This window comes from Coffea arabica, chromosome 2e, assembly GCF_036785885.1.
Source record: "Coffea arabica cultivar ET-39 chromosome 2e, Coffea Arabica ET-39 HiFi, whole genome shotgun sequence".
NCBI classification, from domain to species: domain Eukaryota; kingdom Viridiplantae; phylum Streptophyta; class Magnoliopsida; order Gentianales; family Rubiaceae; genus Coffea; species Coffea arabica.
Genome location: NC_092313.1, coordinates 18902515 through 18919056, shown reverse-complemented (window position 1 = coordinate 18919056; position 16542 = coordinate 18902515). Strand labels below are relative to the sequence as shown.

General features: G+C 35.1%; 1 protein-coding gene across 4 annotated transcripts; it reads left to right on the top strand.

The window, feature by feature from the left end:
- Positions 1 to 2418: 2418 nt before the first annotated feature.
- On the top strand, positions 2419 to 14675 carry LOC113731602 (MADS-box transcription factor 23-like). Of its 4 annotated transcripts, none has more exons than XM_027256965.2 (9): positions 2419 to 2539; positions 2851 to 3084; positions 4543 to 4624; positions 12114 to 12175; positions 13436 to 13535; positions 13658 to 13699; positions 13778 to 13861; positions 13984 to 14138; positions 14231 to 14675. In XM_027256965.2, the coding sequence occupies exons 2-9, from the start codon at positions 2903 to 2905 to the stop codon at positions 14244 to 14246; spliced, it is 723 nt and encodes a 240-aa protein (XP_027112766.1). In that variant the 5' UTR covers positions 2419 to 2539; positions 2851 to 2902; the 3' UTR covers positions 14247 to 14675. The 4 variants fall into 4 exon arrangements, with proteins under 4 accessions (XP_027112766.1, XP_027112765.1, XP_027112767.1 ...); XM_027256964.2 differs by lacking the exon at positions 2419 to 2539 and adding an exon at positions 2543 to 2644; XM_027256966.2 differs by lacking the exon at positions 2419 to 2539 and adding an exon at positions 2544 to 2648 and having other exon boundaries at positions 4546 to 4624.
- The last annotated feature ends 1867 nt before the right edge of the window (positions 14676 to 16542 follow it).

Here is a 16542-nt window from a genome sequence, read left to right as displayed (position 1 = left end):
TTGCCCAAAATTTTATATCGGTTATAACCAAGTTAGCACCAACTAGCTAAATTGGTATTTCTTACTAACCAAGTTGGTTTAAAAAAAAAAAAAACTAGTGGGAAGTCCCGTACAAACTACAAAGCGTAGGCATTGATACCTGTAGCGTGGTTAAATAACTTGGTATCACATAATTTGCATCACATAATAACCAGAGGTTGTTGGCATGGTCCCCTACTTTCCTTTTCAATGTCTAGTACAAATAGAAGCTAATGGTGTTATTATATGTATCATTTTTCCCTACATTTAATCTTTCAAACAAAGTTGGATTATTCAATCAGGACCATTGTTTTTGTCAGTTGTTTCAACAGAACGAATTTGTATTTTTTATCCTTTATCTTTATTTTTCGTTGTTTCTATCATACTTTATCTTTTCCTTTCGCTGATAATAATGCATATCTTTTTCTTGCCTTTTGATTTCGAAATTGCTTCTTAGCATTAAGTTTATCGATATTGTTTGTTTGATCTATCCTAAATTTCAACCCACAGGCCTTAAATTTAAACATAGAAAATCTAGATATAACATTTGTTTGCTTAACTACCACAACTAAAAACCATTATTTTGATCAATACATTCATCTACAATTTAAAGGGGAAATCAATTTTCCTCGTTACAAACACTAACTTGTATCAAACAATTATCAAGTCTACGAAATTCAATACGAAAATAACATATGGCAATTTCTATCCACACACAACATCTCAGTCACTTAACTATTGAACCAATAAATTGCATCAACTGCAATGTAATTTTCAAAGTGGAACAATCATTCACACACAATTCAAGTGAATCAAGTACAATTGTAATCACATTTAATCAACAAATGACATGCATCAAGTAGGAATATAGAGTTATCATGTACCTTAGCAACAAAATGCAGTCTAAGAGCGAGATCTCTCCATACTTCACCTACCTACAATAGCAAGCACAAAGGTTTATTCATGATTTTGATTGTCGAATAAAGCTATACATCCCATAGACTAGAAAGCAAGAGCAAAATTGAGCATATCTCTACAAACCGAACTCTGATACTGTGCAATGGAGCCATTTGAATCCATAATTTTGTATCTTATTAACAACCATTATTGTAACCTACTTTACAAATTGATGAGCAAATGTTGAAGAAGATGGGAGGTCAAGTTCACCCTAAATGATTCTTCCCCTCTCACACTTTAATGGCCTCATCAATGTGCTTCAGTTACTGATTCAAATAAGTGCCATTTGTTGCAAGAGCTGAATTAATGGTTCTTGAGCTTTAAGAATGAAGAAGACGTCACAATTCAAACATTCATCTTTAGCTTGAGCGCACTAATATTGTCTTAAATGCATTTAATTTGCGTAATCAATTTAGCTGAACATACTTGAGAGGAGTTGATTTCATTTTCTACCAAAGGGGAAAGTAGGTAAACCGTGTGAAATTAGGTAGCAGAAACTTGTGCACTTTGCTTAATTAATGTCGTTACTATTTTACCATTTCCAAAACGCCTCCTACAAACGTCAAATAAAAACCACCCAAGAGTCATACAATAACTTCTTTATATATATATAAAAGAAATTGGAGAAAAAAAATTTTTTTGCGAGAGATTTTATGTCGGGGAGGACCAACTACTTCATGCCTAATAATTGAGTCAAAATCAATGAGAGAATATGTAAATACCGACTTGGTTCCCATTCACGTCCTACCTAAATAATTATGGAACCAAGTGAGATCCATTGACATACATATAGAATGAAGGGGAATCTTTGCATGTCTATAGGAAATTCTCTAATTTTTTTTTTTAACTGACGGAGAGGGTATCCGGGTCACCGGGTAGACCGGACCTGACTAATCCCCCACCGGCCCGGGAGGAGAGGCCCCATCCCCCCGAACACGATAACCACAGGACTCGAACCCTAGCGGGCATTGGATAACAGCTCTTAAGGAGGCTTGCTGTGACTAATCGAGCTGCCCATGAGAGATAGAAAATTCTCTAATTGAGATTGGAGCAAATAGTACTAGACAATGACAAGTAATTAGTCATGACTAACATAAAATTTTTCATATCCTCTCGCAATACTCTTTGCTTCTTGGTGGGCATAATATACATTATGCACTAAAAAAGAAGCCCAAATCCAGCAGCTAATTCCCCAACGTGTCGATGATCTATACGTGGGACAATTTCATTAAAATTCTAAATTCATTTCAACTACTGTTTGAACCTCCGTCCAATCAGACAACACTTTGAGACTCCGAGGTAGCGATTCTAGCAACTCGCTCTGAGTATGTGGTGTGCCTACTCTCCTGTCTCCCGATCCATGTGTCAATCCAGCACAGATCCAACTACCTCGAATATACCAGATTTGGTTGGTCAACGCCGCAAGTCTCCCAAGTGTTTGCCCAAAGCGGCCGAGTGGAGAGGCATCTCATACTCCCGCGAGTGCGACTCGGTGTTAAGGTTAAAAAATTCCTGCAATGGCTATCAGTATTGGCTTGTGGCTTGGATGGAGCCTGATTTCGAGGTACGGTTTTTACCCTAATATTTTCTCCTTTCCATCTAAGGCTACAAATTGCTTCCAAAATAGTTCCTCCAAAAAGGAGTCCTTTTTTGCTCTTTCTCTCAAGTAGTAAGTAAGCCCCTTCTATCAGCACCCTTTTATTCCTTTCATGTCCTCTTTTTTTTTTTTTTTCCCCTTTTTCATTTTTGTCGACTGCTAAAATTGTGCCATTGTTCGATCTTTACCGTGCTGCAAGCTTTCTATTTTTGTTTTTCATTATTACTAATTATTTATCTTTGAAAGTAACTCATTTCGTCAAATCATTTGGAAAGCAGACTGGCAAGGAAAGTTTTACTAGAAATTTAACACCGTAGAAAAGAAGATCAGATGGGGAGAGGAAAGATTGTGATCCGTAGGATCGACAATTCCACAAGTAGGCAAGTCACCTTTTCAAAGAGAAGAAATGGTTTGTTGAAGAAGGCCAAGGAGCTAGCAATTCTTTGTGATGCTGAAGTTGGAGTTATTATCTTCTCTGGCACTGGAAAGCTCTATGATTATGCCAGCACTAGGTTAGTTTGACATATAACCATTGCTCCCATCCTTTGTTGATTTCGCATCTTCTCCTATCATTTTCTCCTCTTTACCATTATCAAGTAAATTTGAAATTATTACAAGTGTCTAGTCATTGAATTTTTTTTCCCCCTTCAGCCGGTTTAATTTAGAAATGGATCTATTTAAGTTTTTATTTAAGATCACCAGAAAATAAAGGTGGGCCTAAAAGATTTTTTTCTTCATCAGAATAGCTGCCTCTGAGTCCTCCTCATCTCCTCATCTCTTGGTGTCTATGCTGTAAGGGAAGTAAAATTTGTCATCTGAAGTACTAAATTGTTAAAAGATGCAAGTCATCGAATTGTGACTAGGTTTGGGAAGATTTTGGGTTTTAAAGAATTCAATGAAATGTATACTAAATGAAAGGTCATGTAGCATGAGAATTCCTTTTTTTTTTTTTTTTCTATAAATTCCTATCTTTATTGATGTTCATGCATGTACACTCAAGTGAGGGATGAGAATTCATTTTTTCTTATTCTTAACGTGTCATTTTTGTTGGTCAAGTGTTTGAAAAAAGGTATGGCCATGTTTACAGCCAAATAGTTAATGCTTTGTCAATGCCTTTTCATCTCCTGAGGTTGAAATTGTAGACCCAGGAAAAAAGTTTCTGAAACTCCTTCTATTATCGCTTCTGTTTAATTGAAAGCATTGCTTCAGTGCCATAGATGGTAGGGAGTCGAGATCCCTCTTAATTTCTGCTTCCGATGCTCATCTCCACTATGAAGCCCCTTATCAAGCCTTATTTTTCAAATTATCCTCACACTTGTAGTAATTCACGTGAGTTCATTTAAATCAATTCTTACAACACAAATTGTTCACTATTATTTCGATAGCTTAACTGATTAATTTTCCAGTTTTCATGCTCCAAATTAGCTTGAAACTAAGTATTTATTACCTAGCAGCCATCCTCAATCTTAACAGAGTACTTATGATAAGAATGGGTGAGGGGCAAAAATCAAGGGAAAAAGTAAGAAGGAAAACAGGGCTCCCATTTTAATGACCTGGATCGGACAAATGCTTATCTTTGATAGAAACATGCATGCTTAGAGCCCGAGGGTTTTGTCTGATAATTCCAACCCCTCAAGAATTCAACACTTTCCCGGTTCATGCATGGAACTAAACGGGGAACAAACTAGAAGTTATAGTGATAGACTAATGTTTATTTCTTTGTTTTTTTTTTCTCCTTGTTTGGTAAACTAGATTAGAGTCTTAAAAAAAAAAGGGGAAAAGATTAGAGTCTGAGACGCTAAAATAAGTATTGGAAGAAAAAACTATAAAAAATTCCACATTTTAATTGCCAAATTGGGCTTCTGTATCAGCTCAATTCGTTAGATTTTCTTTTTTTTTTCCCCCCAATATCCCTCTTTGTTTATGGAACATCTCTATAATTTTTTTCCCTGGTTTTCCTTCATCATCAGCAGCATGAAATCTATAATCGAAAGATACAACAGAATGAAAGAGGAGCACCACAGACTGTTGAATCCTGCTTCTGAGATCAAGGTAACTTTTACCAAACATTCTTCCTTTATGATTAATTCGATAAGTGCATAAATAGTGAAGGTATGAACATAGTATACATTATGCTTAGTTGTTGTAGGCCAATAAACTAATTTGGAAGTCATTAGCTAACAAAGCTATAGCATTTTAGTCTCTAAGTTCTGTGCTTATTGTGATTTATTTGAAGCAGCTGATTGTTCTTTGATAGAATTAATATTAAGGATCTGTTAAAGGACTTGACACTCATTAAAATATACTTCAGATGTTTAATTTTTTAAAATTAAAGTTAATTAGAAAAAATATATAAATACATGAAAGAATAATAATTAGGGTTAATTCCACTTTGTCCCCCCAAACTTTGGACGATTATCCACTTAAGTCCCTAAACTTCAAAATGGGACACTTAAGTCCCTAAACTTATAAATACCTCCCACTTAAGTCCCAGAACTTATAAAATGGGACACTTAAAACCCTAAACCCTTATAAAATGGGACACTTTGACCACCCACGGCATTCAGGATTTGTTAACAATTTTTCTTAAGTGGGAGGTATTTATAAGTTTAGGAACTTAAGTGTCCCATTTTGAAGTTTAGGGACTTAAGTGGATAATCGTCCAAAGTTTGGGGGGACAAAGTGGAATTAACCCTAATAATTATGACTAGTATATACATTCACATGGTAGTTAAGTGTGATTTAAATGTACTAGTGAGTGTCTATTTAGAAAAATCCTAATATTAAAATAGTAGCATTTGTTGCCTAATTAATGTTAAAGAGATTTTGTACAAAATAGGCCATCTTCAACTGAAAATGGGAATCTTTTACATTTTTCCGGGTTGTTAACTATTCGTTAATTAACTTAATTTCCATAGATCCATGATTAAAGCTATAAGTGATTTCCAACAATATATCCAGAAATAACTTTTTGTGAAGCAACTTAAAAAAAGTCAATAGCAAAGAGAAGATCCTCTAATCAAAAGTACTATATAACATATCGTGATATTGGTTAGTTGGCCACATAACCACTAAAATATTTCAGTTATGTAGTTTTTCAGGAAATAACAGTGTAGACAATTTTGCTGCTTATTACAAGCTTTAAGTGTATATTTACCATGGCTAACAAGATATGGTAAATATTACACATGCACATACTATACGAATTTTTTAATCAAATGACAAAGGCAGATATGAGTTCAGCAAATTACGTGTAGAGCATCGTAGGAAATAAAAAAAATCTGTATGAAAGCCACAAAACTTTAGGTTCATTTACGATGATTCCTAAATGTTACGCTATATCAATATTACTTTTGACTTATATTCTTGTGCATGAGGTATTATATTAATTCAAATTGGTGATATTGGATGCATATATATGGCAAAAGTGCAATATAAACATTTGTTAGTTTTGGGAAACTCTTAAATCACATTTTTATCTCTATAGAAATTGTGTAATTTTGTCATATATTGATGTATTATTTGTGAACTATTATAAAGGAAAAGTTTATTATGTGTTTATATTTTATAATTTTGTTAAAATGTACGAGTACTCTTCAATATTTGAAAAGTTTATGAGAATTTTTTAAGATTGTGGTTAATAAGTATATTTACTAAATAAGACTAAGGCCTTATTTGATAATTCAATTCAGCACTTAAATTTAATAGATTTAGATGTTAATATGTTTACATAGGTTTGATAACGAAAAATTGAATATCTAAATGAATCAAATGTCACTGAATTCGTAGGTAAAACTTACTCTCAAAAAATGAGCAATAAGTTATTCATTTATCACTTTATGTGATATACACTCAAAATGTATCAGTTTTGGAACTTAACAATTCAATAATTTAATAGATTTACACTTCGAATTTCGATTTTCAGATTTCAATTTTATCAAACGCACAATTAAGTTATGAGACAATGTATTCCTTCGACACCTTCATAAGATTCATCCCTTTCCCAAGTGACTTTATAACCTCATCTCAACTGGCATGCATTTCTCTATCATATTGCTTAGCCTGGGGTAGCATGCATCTTGCAAAAGTCAGATGCAAGTGTTTACGATATCAAATATAGAGGACAAACGAGCATTTGTTTGTAGTTCACCACGTAATGAGATCATCGGACATTTGGATACTGTCCTGGGGAATTGGATCTTTGACCATTCGGGGTTTGCCCATCAATGAATTAAGGCATGCAAGATTCAGTTCTTGATGCTAATTAGTACGTTTTAAGCTCGGTTTCCACACAGAGGATTAGTTCTTTCTAGGAATATCTAGTTGATACCTGAGGCTCAAGTGTAGGACGAACCTAAAGGCGTTCCTCTTGAAGTGTTTACATGGAGCAAATAGGCCGATAGCGTGGGGCACTCCTTCGCTATTGAAGACCTGAATCTGGGAGGCAGGCACCTCTAAGGAGTTAGCTCCATTTGGATGGGGGAGGTCAATAAGTAAATGGGGTCGTCGAAGCTAGCGACCACCATGACTTTATATACCTAACAGAAATGAGTAGCTTCATCAGTCTTATAGTGACTTTTACTGACAAGTGAACGACACAGAACTGCCAGTGTCCAAGCAGTTCAATTGACACAGACAACAATCTAATATTCTTAGCTTTTTATCTTTACAAGAAGCCAAGAATGAAAATTCCATGTCCTGTAAAGCCCTAAGAAGAAGACCATGCAAGCCCTTAGTTATAACTAGAGGTGGCAAATCAACCCACTTAACTAAATTTACCCATACCCGCCCATGAATAGATGGGTATGTGTATCTTAAATTTTTGTATATGGGTATAAATGGGTTACCCAATAATACCTATTTATTAAATGGGTATTATTGGGTAACCAATCAAACCCAATTAACCCATTTAGAATTCTCTTCCCCCGAGTCTCTTCTTTTCCCCCACCTTTTTTTTTTCAAATTTTTCATTTTGTCATGATGTTAACTACTTTTGTTTCATTATTATTATTATTATTATTTGTTGGTTTTATCTTATTATTTTATTTTCTCTTAGTTTGTTAACTTGCTCATTTTTCAGCATTACTAATTTATGATAAATTTTAGCCTATTTTCTTATCTTTATAAAATGAAATTTTAAATTTATATATGAAAAAAATGTTAGGGGTTCAAAATTTTTGGATTAAGTTTTTATATTAATTTTTATAGTACTTAGTTCAAATTTTTATATCTTATTATTCAATTATTAAATAATAGGTAATTTTGTGACATAGAGTATAAATGAAAAAAAATTGGTAATTAAGTTTATTGAACATTATAAGTAAATATTTAAAACTAATGATGGGTACAAAGAGTGGTATAAATTGATAACTTAGTTTGCAAAAATGAATTTAAATGAGTTTACAAAAAGTTAAAATAAATGGGTTATAAATGGGTAATTGGGTTACCCAATTCATTTTTTGACTTATCCATTTATACCCTCTAATTAAATGGGTATAAATGAGTTGACTCACTTATACCCATTACCCATTTTACCCAATCCAAACCCGCCCAAGTCACTCATTTTAACACCTCTAGTTATAACCCATAGATTCTGAGTGTTGTTCACAGGACCTAACGTAGAAACACTCTCTCTATGCTAACCGCATTTATGGCATAGAGCAGTAAGTAAAGACGATGGAATATTTGGCTCATCAAGCATGTGATTCTCCAATAGGCTTGGCGAAGTTTGCATGCGGTGAAGCAAACAAGCTGAGGGTTCTGGAGAATGCTGTGAGCTTCTGGATAACAGGTGGAGTATTAATCAGTATATATTAACATATATAGTTGGTTCACCTGTGCAAGAGAATACCTAAATATGATTGATTATCTTTGCATTTGCAGAGGAATGAGCAGAAGCCAGGACTTTTGGTGTTGCCATGCGAGATCAGCTTCAAAAGATAGAGCGAGAGAGAGAGAGAGAGAGAGAGAAAGACTTTCAAGTTCGAACATTAACTCCATTGAAAGATAGTTCGTTCATCAGGAAATTCAACGTTGCCAGATCCCAGATGAGTGACGCCGGAAGAATTTAAATGTAAACCACAACATGGACTAAAGGAATCTCCATATTCACGAGGCCATTATAGAGATAGACAATCCTCAAGGTACGTATGGTGTCGGTAGCACTGACTAATGACTAAACAATGACAGATTATATAGGCAACCCTATGAAACTAGAAAATTAATTAACTTAATGTGATAGTACATGATTAATTAATTCAGCGAATCAAGCTACTTAACTTAAGTGGCAAATGATCTGCTCCAGAAAGTCATTTGTAATTTGAAAGATCATACGATCGAATGAGCCACATTAGGGATATGAAACGGAATGAATTCCAGAATGAGACGACGTGCGCCTGCATTTACACCTCGATCACCTCTCTGGGAAGAAGCATCATGACTTGAGAATCAGATGCAATAAAATTTCAGCTTGAAATTTTTCATTTGATTTTGGTCAATGGAAAATTGGCATAACAAAATACGACCGACGGCAAAGCAAGGAAAAATCGAGATTGGCAGAATGGATAAAATCTCGGTGCAACTCAAATTAAAAAATTTCTAAATTACTTCTGTACATGCATGCAATACACCAAAATACAGATATTTATTTACGTGCGTCAGATCATAAAGTGCACAAACAATTTAAAGATAGAATTGAAACAAAATGTTTCGTGGGCTTTGTGCCTCCGGTCCACTGGGAAAAAAAAAATCTTGAATAATCCAATATGGTTTACATGTTTCCAAAAATTAATCAAAACGCTTTTGATGAACTAACAAAATTGATTATTTATTTATTTTACATCAAATTAATTGGATTTCCAAATATAAAAGTCAAGCAGTTCAGCTTTTACCAGTTAAAATGTCCTGAAAAGATTATTATGACAAACAAGCTCGAGCTATTTTTCGGGCTTGTTTGAATTCTTTTCTTTTTGGTGATATTTTAACTAGAAATAGTAACAATGCTTGAATTTATGCTTAAATTTTAATTTGATGATTTTTCAAGATTATTTTCATCGTTGCAAGTTGCTTGGTGAGATCACAACTATTTGGCCTAAAATGGCAGTGGGACGTATAGATTGCAAGTGATCAGAGAAAACTGGAGTTGAATTTGCCAGAGGTCTAGACACAGAATTAATTGTGCATCGCACAAAACACCAAGATTTTTTTTTTTTTTTTTTTTGGAAGGACACAAAACACCTTATGGTTCAAGTGCAGCAGAACTGCTTGTCTCGAAAAGCATTCATAGCATAATGGATACACGACTTGAAAAGAGGGGCTTATACTATAAGGTATATATTCAGATCGACCATCAACGTACCAATCTCAAATTTCTTCTAATTGAAAAAAAAAAAAATTTTTGCTTCTAATTGAAGGTCAGTATTCGATTTTTCCAAATTTTTTACCAAGTAGAAGAGAAGAATTGTTTAAAGTAGAGCTGGTTAGTGACAGAACTAATCTGAAACTTGATTACGTCATGAGGAGCATTTGTATGTATCATGACAATAAACACATTTTACTACTTCTGAGTTCTGATCACCATATGTAAAGAGGAAAGTTGTCCATTCCTCAGCTCTCAGCACTTGACATGAAATTTGAACAAGGTACGTAATCACAGTGTGGATTCTGCATTCTGAGCCAGTATTCAAACCTTCCTCAACATTTTTCAACTGAGCCAAGAATGCACGTACAATATATTCAGTATTTGCCGTAAATCAAGCAAAGTGTAATCATTGCATTAAGGAAATCCAATAATTAGAAAGATTAAGACTCAATTCCAGAATTGGACAGGTACCATCACTCCAAAATCTGAATTAGTTAGCTATGCTGCAGTAAAACCAACTACTGAGACATCGTTTTCCCGTTCTCTAGACAAGCAAACCCTTACCTTTTTTTCACCCATTTCCCAGTTGTTTTCAGTCAAAAGCCAAAATCATTGCTCCAGAAGGTACAGGAAGATATGAATTTATATGCCCACAGCTCATTTTGGTACATTTTGGTAATGTAAGTATAATGTAGACAGCAGGTAGAACCCGTTTGTAAGGGAGAGCCCGAGTTTGGTACGGCAGGTAGAACCGGTTGAACCTATATATGTAAGTAGTCTCCTTTACATTACAGATAGTCGTAAGGGTGACAGCAGGTAGAACCATCATGTATTCCACAAGCATGTTAGGAATGTTCTCTATCAGATGCTGGTCCCAGTAACAGGATTGATCCAACCTCGACCTTTTAACTCAGAGAAAACCAGTCGTCCTCGTGATAATGTTGCTCAGTTTTGTTTTAAGATTGACAATAGATGTGCAGGTGTCCGCAAAGGAAAGAGTGTGAGACTTGCTGCGCTGAATATGGCAATGTTTGTGCACAAGATATGCTAGCATAAGCTGACTTCAAAATCCAGTTTAAGAACTCTAGCATGACTGTGATTGCATCGCTTAGATGCCTAAAAAGTAAAAATCCTCGTCTGCCAGATTCTGAATTCTTAACGCCACATTCAAGATGTTGTATGGCCTAGAAGAAATTCACAACCCAACTTCTTTCCACAGATATGTTCCAGTCAAAGTTGGATCCTTGTACCTGACATATCATCCCTTCAAAAGAGTTTTACTACTTTTAAGCCAACCCCCAAAGGCATTTACTTACGAGATAATGATTAATTCCATTCTGCAGGTCATCCCAAGTCAGAATCAGCTTCCAAATTGGCTCCTTCTCCTCCTCTAAGCCACAGCAGTCAGTTCTGTATTTATGCATACCAACGTCTCCAGTCACACCTCTAAGTTCATGCTATATAACTTGTAGGTTTAGGTAGGCAACTCCTTGTTGAATCTGTTACCAAACTGCAAGTTCCTACTGGCAGTGAGACTAACAAAAAATTATTTATGTACTTACAGTATCTATTGAGGGAAGAAGCTATTCGGTCGTGTGATAAATATCAAGTGCAAGAGCTCCTGCACAATTTCATCTGCGCAAGTGACATTGCCTGTGATATGCTCCAACAAGCATACTTTGTGAATTTCATCTTCCAGTAGAACATCCATTACCCAGATAATTCATCTTAATACAGGGCAGCTAACTGCCATTAATGACATTGATTGGTCATTGTTATGATGATTACATATTTCTGTTTTTTCACAATTTGTCGGAATGGATTAGTATTCTGAAACTAGACAGATCCTAAAGGTGTACTTCGTATTACTCAATAACATTTAATCTAGTGAGTTCTCAATTTTCAAAGAAATGAAACATCTAGATAACTTGCAAAGGACAAAAATGGATCTGCTTGATAACATTTTACAATGCTGAACTATGTCCTGTTGTTGCTGATGAATAATAAGTGCATTTAACTCATAACATGCATTTGCCTTTTGTTTTTTAGATATAATTGTGGTATATTTGGCAGTTCGCGTACCTCCCGCTTCGTTGTAAAAGCAAAGGGAACTAAATTTAAAACTATGCCTAGAATTTTTAATCTTAAACCGGGTAAACGCTTCATTTCATTGTTTGACAGTTTTGGCAAAGGGAAGTAGCAAGTTTGAGGCAGCAGCTGCATTACTTGCAAGATACCCACAGGTAAGATTATAGAAGGCAACCTCAAAGGTGGTTTTTACTCCTTGCATGAAATTCATATCCAAGTACATTTATCCATAGAGAGATGTGATAGACAACCAGAACAGGAGGGCACTGAGAGGCTAGAGATATAGGAATACTTGACTGAATTGCAAAATACAGGCAAATTGCTAATACAGCTGTTAAAGAACATAAGGTGTCCAACCCAAGTTGACTTAATTTAATGAGATTGATTGTTTATGAAGTGTAAGTTTATATCCCAATAAACTTTTTTCTCATGCGATCACTTGAAAATTTTCTCGATCTCATAAGTAATGCAAAGTTTACACAAAAAAGCTCTAGGTTTAATCAGTCTGGAATACTTGGCGTTTTTACTTTCTTTGCCTTTCTATCTGTAATATAGTACTCTCTTGACTTCAGACAGAGACCCTAGATGTGTGAGTTATTATTATCACCTTTCTTCTACTGTTATTACACAGGATTGAAATGAAGAACCATGTTTGTTAATTATGACTGTCAATTTTCTGCATTTTTCTTTAAGGAGATATCTGAACCTTAAACCATGGACATAATTGTGGACATGAGCTATGCACTCACTTAGGCTGTTCTATCTAAGTAAACGTGATTCTTTTCAGACAGAAGCAGCATTTCTCTGAAAAAAGGGCTGATAGGTGATAATCTTATGTACTCAATTAGAGATTGCATAAACTGTAGGTCATGATTACATTCTAGATGTCCTAATCTAATGTGAACCAACTTGATGAAAGCTTGCTGATCTTTCCTTGCACGAATTTCTTTAAAGGAATGCTTCTTTAGACAGATAATATATTTCTAGTGAATATCATCTATATTTATCATTTGGGACAGGACAAAATTTTTGGCTGCCAGTCAGGAGAGGCATTAAACATTTTATAAGGTAGGACAAAGAAAATGAAAGGCTGCTTTGATGGCAATTTATTGAGGAAAAAAATCTATTCAAGAAAGTCAAAGTTCTGATTCAGAAATGAAATATCTGACTTCAAAATCAACTTTTTTTCCATAAAGGATCACACCTGCCTGTTATTTATTTCTTTCTTAACTTTTTCAGTTGAGATGCATCACTACAGAGATGATTATTTATGTTCTCAATCTGGAGATAAGAGATATGTAGAGGAAATGGTAGAAAATGTACCATTACGGTTCTTATATGCTTTTTAAAAGGGTATTGAGGCTGTCTAGGTAAGAACAAAACAAATACCTTATGTAGTGTCCATGTAAGAGCAGGAAGCTTCTAGGAGAAGAATTATTTGGGTTGAGCGTCAATGATCTAGTACAGCTCGAGAATCAACTGGAGGTCAGTTTGAAAGGAGTCCGCGTAAAAAAGGTAGATCCTTTCATCTTCTAAGACAATTCTTTGCAATATCCAATAATTCCAGATCAAGTATATCAATGATCCTGGAGAATACCTAATCTACTATCACCCTGACCATAGCTTAATTTCTTCAGGAGCAGGTTCTAACTGATGAAATCAAGCAATTACATCGGAAGGTTGTGAGCAATTAGTGCTATTTTATAGTTTCTTAAGCTAAAACATGTGTTGATAGTACTTTGCTATCTCCATTGCAGGGGAATCATCTTCATGAAGAAAATATTGAGTTGTACAACAAGGTTAACCTCATTCATCAAGAGAACATACAACTGCAGAAGAAGGTAACTTTAGATAAGCCCAAACAAATGAAAGGAAAGAGAGAGCAAGAGAGAATGCTGGCTTTTCATCTGTCCACTGAGAAATATCTCTTAGCCGGCTGACCATAAATGAGTTTTGGATCCAGGTTCAAGAACAAGAGAACATAAATAAATCACACGGGAGCATATGTACAACAAATGTGACCAGCAACATGAATGAGTTACATGTACCAATGAATCTCCAGCTAAGCCAGCCGCATGCACAGAAGAATGAAGCACCGAAAAATCCCATGAAGCTTGGGTAATTTTTTCCTCACAAGATTTATGTGCTATTAAGGTGATTTTCCTATATCCATTTAAATTATTTTTAATAATACATGTGACCTATAACAGGCTGGAGCTGTACTAGGGAGCAAAGAGTGATGAAGACTATCACTCCTAGTGACTGACATTTGTGATGAATGATGAATTACATTACGCATGATAGCCCTGAGTTTCAGGTTTCATTCCAATCTGTGGGACAGACTTCAAGTTGTTGTAAATCTAGTTACAGTGCAAAACACATGGATTTTAAGTAAGCATTGAAATAAGATCTTGAAGGATGTCCGAGGTTTGCTGTAACTAAACATTTTGATTATTAATGCTTGTAAGTTGTGGTACCTGCGGTAGGTCATGTAAGTGATTTTTTTTTTCTTGGTTGGTATTGTCAAGAGTAAAAGTTGTACCAAACTCAAAATTAACAGCGTTGTGAAATGTTTCTGTGGCTATGATTAATCCTGTAAATGCTAGACCTGGAGACAGTTTTACAGGGTGACAATGAGTTTCTGTACTTTAGAAACCCCGTGTTACGATTCCAGCTTCGGATCTATTTCATTTGCAGGAAGGATTGAACAAAAAAATTAACTTCACCGAAAATGATGAATGGCAAAGATGTCTCTAGACAAGCTTCCAGTCTCAATGCTCTTGTACAGCTAACATGGATTTGCACAGTCACCAAGTTTGAGGTCGCTCACAAGAATAACCAAAAAGAAGGCATTTATGAAACTAGAGGAACACAATATCTTTTTTGACAGGTGATACCAAAGCACCAGGAGATTCTACTAGAAAGGCATTCTGCAAGCTGCCTAAATGATCTGTTTCACAGTAAAAGAAGTATTCAGTGACTTCATCAGGTCCTGCAATTGAAAACAACATGTCTAGCAAGAAATTACAATTGCCTCGCACCTCCAAAGCTCAAGAAAAGGGTTCTGGAGTCAAGGCTACCTTTTCTAAATCAACACTAGACTCGTTATTGTGAACAAGCAAGATACCATCTAGATGGCTCAAAGTTATACATGAGGACTTACCAAAACTTGCAAATTCCATCAAATTCATCCCTTGCATGTTCACACAAAAAGAAAATGTGAAAAGGACAAAAAAAAAAAAGACAAAGCCCCGTTCACCCGTTGCAGTAGTGACGGTAAGTCAAGAAGGTTAAGAAACAGCTACCCCTTTCCATATGTTGATAGACTAAGTGTTTCATCGTAGGAGGCTTCAACAGTGACTTGGGGCACAATCAAACAACATGCACGTGTAGACTCAATGAGCCAACCATTGTAACATCCTAATCAATCATCAATGTAGTGTGAGACGAATGATTGGTCCAATTTATGTACAATATTCACTTCATTTCCATACTCTACTCTTGCACATTTTAAGAAGGTGCCCATATTTATATATTGGAATCAACGTTTTTAGCAAAAGTAAAAACGGAAGCATTATTAGTTTGGCTCCTTGTATATTCAAACACATTTAATGGGTGTAGTCTCTAATAGAGGGACATACATATTGGGTGTATTCGGATATATAGCAGGTTTTTCCAAATAATATTTCGCTTGCATCAGAAACATATTTTTCAATTTATCTTTTTATATTTTCAATCACCTTTTTATCTCACATACATCACATCACAAAAAGTACTATAGTAATTATTCCAAATAATATTTCAAATAATACTCTATCCAAACAAAGCTAGAACTTGACATTAATAATTCAATCAATCAATTTAACTGCAACTAAGATATAGAGTTTTTTAAGCTTTTAAAAGCTGGCATGATAAGGTAAGAGCTAATTTAGAGTGTTTTTTTTAAGGTTTTTTCAATTTTTCTTTCGAACTCCCCCCACCCCCCCCCCCCCCCCAAAACACCCCAACAAACCCAAAAAAAAAAAAAAAAAGAAAAACCCCGGCCGATCTTTATAGTTTATACAATTGGTGGCCCAATAGGGAGCGTCTAATTCGCAAAGTACTCCCCAGGAATCATGGCCTATTACATCTGCTGTTGGGAAAATTCAGTAAACACAGGAAATGGGCACTTAACCACATATATCAAGAAAACACATTAAAGAGAGCAGAATCCACCTGCAACTGCCCATATACATGAGCAGCTTGATCAATATCTGGGAATAGAGACGCTGAATTTTCCAACAGGCTTGCCAATCAATTTATCTTTATGAGGTCCATCTTCTGAAATATTTTTTGAAATCATCTTTTGTTTTTCTTTTAATTTCTTTTACAAAATGAGTGGTTTAATTAGAAGTTACTGATGTTAATTTGTTACTTTTACAAGACCGTGGAGCTAGTTCAAGAATTTTGTCACATAAACGGAATGCCAAGGAAAAGTATAATTGAATGAAAAGAAGAATCTTCTGCTCTCGCTCTGTGATTC

Bases quoted from the DNA above. Each gene is read 5' to 3' on its own strand.
- LOC113731602 (XM_027256965.2), top strand. From the start codon at position 2,903: ATGGGGAGAGGAAAGATTGTGATCCGTAGGATCGACAATTCCACAAGT. The intron at 3,085-4,542 runs GTTAGTTTGACA...CTTCATCATCAG, and splicing joins TATGATTATGCCAGCACTAG to CAGCATGAAATCTATAATCG. The intron at 13,536-13,657 runs GTAGATCCTTTC...TAATTTCTTCAG, and splicing joins AAGGAGTCCGCGTAAAAAAG to GAGCAGGTTCTAACTGATGA.